The sequence below is a fragment of the Habropoda laboriosa genome, unplaced genomic scaffold (genome assembly GCF_001263275.1).
Source record: "Habropoda laboriosa isolate 0110345459 unplaced genomic scaffold, ASM126327v1 scaffold143, whole genome shotgun sequence".
Taxonomy (NCBI): domain Eukaryota; kingdom Metazoa; phylum Arthropoda; class Insecta; order Hymenoptera; family Apidae; genus Habropoda; species Habropoda laboriosa.
In genome coordinates, this window is record NW_017100404.1 from 3,109,549 (window position 1) to 3,116,118 (window position 6,570).

The following is a 6,570-nucleotide window of genomic DNA, read 5'->3' on the forward strand; positions in this document are numbered from 1 at the left end:
AAAGAAATCGCGATCCGTACACAATTTCGCGCGACACTTCCACAGCTTCCTAAGTCTGGTGGGTCCTTCAGTTTGGCTTTTTGGTCTCTCAATCTGGCATTGGGTCCTTCAATCTGGCATTGGGTCCTTCAATCTGGCATTGGGTCCTTCAATCTGGCATTGGGTCCTTCAATCTGGCATTGGGTCCTTCAATCTGGCATTGGGTCCTTCAATCTGGCATTGGGTCCTTCAATCTGGCATTGGGTCCTTCAATCTGGCTTTTTGGGTCTTTAAATCTGGCTGTGGATCTCTCAATCTGGCTGTGGATCTCTCAATCTGGCTGTGGATCTCTCAATCTGGCTGTGGATCTCTCAATCTGGCTGTGGATCTCTCAATCTGGCTGTGGATCTCTCAATCTGGCTGTGGATCTCTCAATCTGGCTGTGGATCTCTCAATCTGGCTGTGGATCTTTAAATCTGACTTTGAGTCACTCAATCTGGCATTGGACCACTGGTGGAACCAAATTTCGAGGCTTGGAGGACTCAAATCTAGCTGATGGAACTAAAATTCAAGGCTTAGAGGATGCAAATGGTTCACTGAGGGAATTTCAGACTCCATGGATCTGAGAGGAAGATGAGATGCAACCAAGTCCATGTTGCAGTGGTCAGCTGTGAGTTCTGTGAATGGTGAGTCGCATATTTCCTTTTTCTTTTCTTTTTATATTCATTATGTATTATTTCCAGTTCAGAAATTTTACCACTTTCTTCCAGAATATACACTCGTAATTTATTTATTTGCAATGAATAACCCAATTTACTGATTTTCAGAAGTTACAAAATTTCTAATTTCTTAATTTTTACTAATTTTCAGAAGTTACAAGTATTCCTTTAGCTAGAAAAATTACAAAACGAAAATATATAATTGATGCGAGAGATTTGCTTAATGAACATTCTGTGGTAACCCATAGGTAACTGTGTCAAACAATTGTCACTGCTAATTATTATTCCACAATAGCCCATCGATCTATTCCAATTTATAATAAAGCTTCTACAGTTTCCACCAACTATTTCGAATTTTAGTTCAATTAGAAAATCAGGAACTATACCAATCCTCGACGTCCTTTGTCGAATACATATTCAGTAAGAAATTATGGAATATCCAAGTAAATCAATAGGATTCTTGACGTAATGACGAATCTTGTTAGTGGTGAATCTTAGGCAATTCGCGTCATTTCTTAAAAATTCTCCTTTTCCAAAATTAAACTAGCAAGTAAGCGAAGTTCTAAGTTAAGAACCGTGTGTGTGAGTTTTAATTTTAAGGATTGTAGTTGATAAGGTAAAATAAATTAGCCTAAGAAAATAAAAAATAATTCTATTCATCCGCCGATGGACGTCGTGGGATGCGTGCGTTTTACTTTTAAGTAGTCCATAAAATAAAATAAGTAACTATAAGATAGAAAAATTGTATCGAGTACAATGTGCGCGCTCTCTTACAGTGATACGCGTTTCTCATTCGTAGCTAATTACTAAAAATGCTTTCTACATTTTGCTATCGTCGATTCGAAACATAGAACATTAAATTCTCGATCACTCAGTTCCTGCGAGTTTATTCGCGACTTAATCACTCGCGAGTAGCGCGCGATACTCGCGAGTAAATTCGTCGTGTATGCTCGCTGGTTCTTTAGAATGATAGCGAATTTCTCGTTGCGCTCTGAATTCAATCTGACCGCGATTTATAATTTTTTGAAACCCTATCAAAGGAGAGCATTGAATTTTTCCAATCTTTAAATTAACTATGACAAAATGATTAGGGTTGCAATTTCAAATAAATATAAGACACTCCTTAAAAATTTATGTTAAGAACACGAATTTTTGATAAAGTGTCTTATCTCCTTTGCTACGAATGAGAATCGCGCATCTCTGAAGATAGAGAGCTGCCAGTAGGGCCCTTGTTTTTGTCGGGTCCCTTGCGTAGTCACCTCCTCGTGGTGGGACCTGGTAATTGGTATCCTTTTCCAAAGAAAATTCTCACTTTTGCAAAAGGATACCAAGCTAAGAACTACGCGTACCTGTGGACACTCTGATTCTCACACACAGTTGAAAGTTTTAACTTTAAGTAGTTTGTAAGATAAAGTAAGTTAATTCTAAGATAGAAAATTGAACACTATATGCGCGTTTCTTAATAAAATACTTTGAAAAGTTATTCAGATTCTATGGTAGATATGAAAGTTCCATTTAACATCAAATTTTAACATCGATCTGTCAATAGCAAATTAGCAATCAATTGCCTACGAAACACAAAGAAGAATTTCTTCAATTTTCTGACATAAAATTTCACAAGAAGTGCAGTAAAGGAAGATTAAATAAGAAATGCAATTCTGTGACAAATTTTTCCCAAACAGTGTTTTTAATATGTTACACAATAAAAAGTTACATTACGTGGTAAGATACTGTATCTCATCTTATATATTTTACTTTTCAAACATTTGTATCAGACTTTTCTGCGATTTTTCAATTGCATTATGCATTATTGCAATAATTTCTATCGTTACATTTAATTGCTATCTGTTGCTATCGACCCTACATTTTACTGAAACTTGTGGAATCGACCCTACATTTTACTGACACTTGTGGAATCGACCCTACATTTTACTGACACTTGTCAAATCGACCCTACATTTTCTTTTTTTACGTGGAGGTTGGCCGACTCTATGTGATAAACAATTGGGAGGCCGACCCCACATTTTACTGACACTTGTGGAATCGATCCTACATTTTTTTTTTTATGTGGAGCGTCACACTGGTAGCGTTACACGCTTGACTGACTGCGAGCGAAATAACATGGGCGCAGCAATGACGCAGACGTAGGCGTAGGACCATCTATCCTGTCACTTGTAGAATCCAAACTTACCGACTCTTGTAGAGAATTTACTGTATTTCCAAATTTTTTGCACACGTTATCGAGTGTAGTGATCCTTCTAACATTTCAAAGAAACTGAAGTCGGAAAAAGTACCAATATTCCAAAGACTGTCCGAATATTAATGCAAGTCACTGTACATAGAAATTATCGGTTAAACGGGAGAATCTTGTGGGATTTCCATGAAATTATCGAGGAATACTGGTGAGCAACGAAACGTCACGAGAGCGAAAAGATATTACCCGGTTGGAATACCCACGGGGTTTGAAGAAACTCCTCAGAAGAGTTTCACAGAACGATATTTCTTCGGTTGGTTGGATCGCTAAGCGCGCGATATACATTTCTACGCGCAGGTGAAGAAAGAGAGGAGAGCATTAAAGAAAAGGAATCAAAGGGGGGAGAGGGAGACGAGGGTATTATAAAGCACCGCGAACGGAATCTCATAAAATGGAAAATAGAAGCTGATGATTGGCGCTCGAGTAATGCTCGGTACAATGGTTCGAACTAAGGGGAAGAATCAGTCTAATGCGATTACGAGCCAGGCATAAACGCTAATGTATGGCGAAACGATGAAACATGGAAATGGGTATTTACGTTGCAACCGGTTTTCTATTATACGCTCTAGATCTACGGCGTATTATTGTTTTATGTGGAACCTTTCTTAAAAATGGATCTTTTATATTCTCGTCGTTTCCTCAATTTTTTATTTATTTTTTTTTAGGTATGTGTGCTGCTTAATGCGATTGCTGGAACATGTTCATAGTTAGTTTCTGGCTTTATGTTTCAATTTTTTAATCTCTTGTGCATAATTCAAAAATTGTAAATTGATGGAAGGATCCAAAATTGAGATTTCATTCGTCTGTTTATGAATTTGTAAGGTACAATTGCAACAGATTTTTTTAATTTCTTTTGAATGTGTAGCTCGATGTAATCATTGGATCATGTGCACAAATATTTTCCCGCTTCACAATTCGATTTTTCTTAAGGTTCGAGCTTTATGAAATCGATGAAAAGATCGAAAATCGAGATTCTGAGTCTGTTTATGATTTTGTATCCCATAATTGCAATTTCCTGGCCACAGAGTATATTAAATTAAAATGTAACTTAGAATTAAGCGTCCTACTTAATATCAACACTTACAATAATTTCGCGTTTCAACAATAACGCACGAAGCAGAAAAATTTGTCCAGAGAAGCTAAAAAATGATTGAATAGAAATCAAAGTATAACAACTGAATCGAAACTTCAACAAGACACTTGGTCAAACGAAAAATCGCCTCGAAGCGAAACTCCCTCTCGAAAATTCGCGAGTAGATCGCAGTTCGTTAGACAACCGTCGTGCAAGACGAATTAATAAATATCCGAGGCACGAGGAGCGACGGTTTCCACGCGGTATCAATAAGTTCCTGACAAAGCATTCAGCGAATCGCGAGTAATACCGCAAAGCCGAGTCGAACGTGACAGAGGGAGGGCACGGGAGGCTAGGAGAAAAGAAAACTACTGTCCGCATAGAAACGTGGCCGTGGTACGTGGCGAATCTCGAATAAGGGAGAAAGAAGAAAGCAGCGGAGGGAGGATTTGTAGATCCGTCTACGAAAAGGAAATACAAGTCTAACCTCTCTCGACCGGCCAACAAGTCTGACCAAGGCTAGCAACCGTCACTGCCACTATTGATTCCCCCTTATTCGTTTTCTCCTTCGCCAGAAGAATTGAATCTTCGATTCTCGCGATCCTATCTTTTTTTTTCACGCCCTCCTCTCGCATCTTTCTCCCCGTTGCTTCTTCTCTCGCGGCTCTTCGTAATTCTGAACCATGCAGAGCTGCGGAATAATCCACTGCGAAGATGTTTCTTTGCGAGAGAGTCGATTATGAAAATTAACCCTTTCGTTACTATTGGCGCTATGCCGCTGCAGCCTTTTAGAGCACCTTTATCTTTAATACTTAATTTTATGCTTTACGCACTTGCAATTTTAATCGATAAACCGAATTTTACAGCGATACGGCCAAAATACCAAATTTTGCGGCCGTGGTTAAAAATTGACCGCCAATGACCCACGTTATGCACTAAAATCTGCCGCAACGAAAGGGTTGAAGGGCTGAAAGATTGGAAAAAATATAAAGAGAAGACAGACGATAATTTAGCACAGGCAGAATCATTTCTCCATCGAATTTACGTGCACTATTATGAATTACCGAAGTAACAGTGAATTTAAAACCAACATTGCCCTTTTTCGTTGAGCCTAACTAGGAGTCTTTGAGTTAAGCGCTCATACACTAATTTGTTGACAGACTTTTCGCCGAATATTTCTTTTTCACAACAGAACAACGCTTCTTCCTACACATCCGTCTCTCCACCAAAAATCTACCATTCCTCTCGGAATTCAGCGTGGAAAGAGCTTCCGACGCGGCAGAAACAATCCTCTCGCGGCGCCGCGCAAAGCGGCGAAACAATCGTTGCGTGATATTATGTAATACACGAGCGCTGACCAACGTGCACGCTATATAATCGAGACAGGCTTCGACGGACGTAAACAAGATGCTTACACGGTTAGAACAGTTTCCTTTCGAGGCTCGAAGAGGAACTGAAGTTTCTCTCCGGTTCTTAGAGAGAGAAAAGAGGAAAAAATTGAGGAGAATTGGCCGGTTTTTCCGTAACTAGCTGTAGGAAACAAGTGAAACGAGAGACATGGCACCGGTGCTTGTTAATCGACACGGAAAAGGGGTGAATCGTGGTATATCTATACTCACAAGTGGTCCTGCCGCTTGAACGCCTTGCCGCACATCGTGCACACGTATTTCCTCTCGTCGCTGTGCGTCAGCTTGTGCTTCGTGAGCGCCGATGCGTTGTTGAACACCTTCCCGCAGACCTGCAGACAGAAACCGTGCAACATGTCAGCGCGTCTTTGTGCTGATTGCCTTCGACCCTGACAGCCGGCTTAATTGGCTACTTACGGTTTCGAGGTTAAAGATTCGAGCGTTTTTTCTTCTTTTTTTTTCGGTACAAAACTGGTGTAGAGACATGTGCCTTTCAGAAATTTATTTTCAGCAAACTTTCGTGCGGCGAAAGCACGAAATTTGGGTGGAAAGTGTGATGTTAGGTGGAGAAATGAATTCTTTCCGAATGGATTCAAAGCCACCGAGTTTCTATTCGCGAGAGAAATGGCAAAGTGTTATCAACTGTAGTGGAAATTATTTGGATGATTGATCGATTTTCATTCCTTTTAAATGAAACTTTGATTGTACCCAAAAATCGAAAAAAATTCATTTTCAGGCCTCGTATAGAGCGTTGTTCGATTCAACTGACATGTTTCATATTGTGGGAAAGTATGAGTTTTGACAGAAGTTTAAAGCGGAGCTAAAACATCGCGTTATAATATCTAAAAGAAGAAGAAGAGTCAATAGCGTTATATTTTTGTCACATTAACTGTCTTTCGGATTCAAGAATACTTCTTTTCGAAAATTACTGATTTATTACTGAAAACTGCAGTCTACCATCGTTAACACACGGAACAGTACAACTATATCATTCCCCAAACTTTTTTCACTGCAATTTTGTTCGAATGATGCGCCTGTAATTATTCGAAAAAATCGGCATGTAGTTGGAGGAAAATTTTTAATTAAATTCTCGTGTGATTTACGTTGGCTGAAGCCTTGATTAATTTAACGAAATGATTG

General features: G+C 39.2%; 1 protein-coding gene across 1 annotated transcript in view; it reads right to left on the reverse strand.

The window, feature by feature from the left end:
• The window catches only part of LOC108575340, a 413,517-nt gene that overhangs the window by 181,083 nt on the left and 225,864 nt on the right, over positions 1–6,570 (reverse strand). The window contains exon 6 of the mRNA XM_017938107.1: positions 5,644–5,762. Coding sequence (XP_017793596.1) covers positions 5,644–5,762 — 119 coding nt within the window. The remainder of the gene's footprint in view (positions 1–5,643; positions 5,763–6,570) is intronic.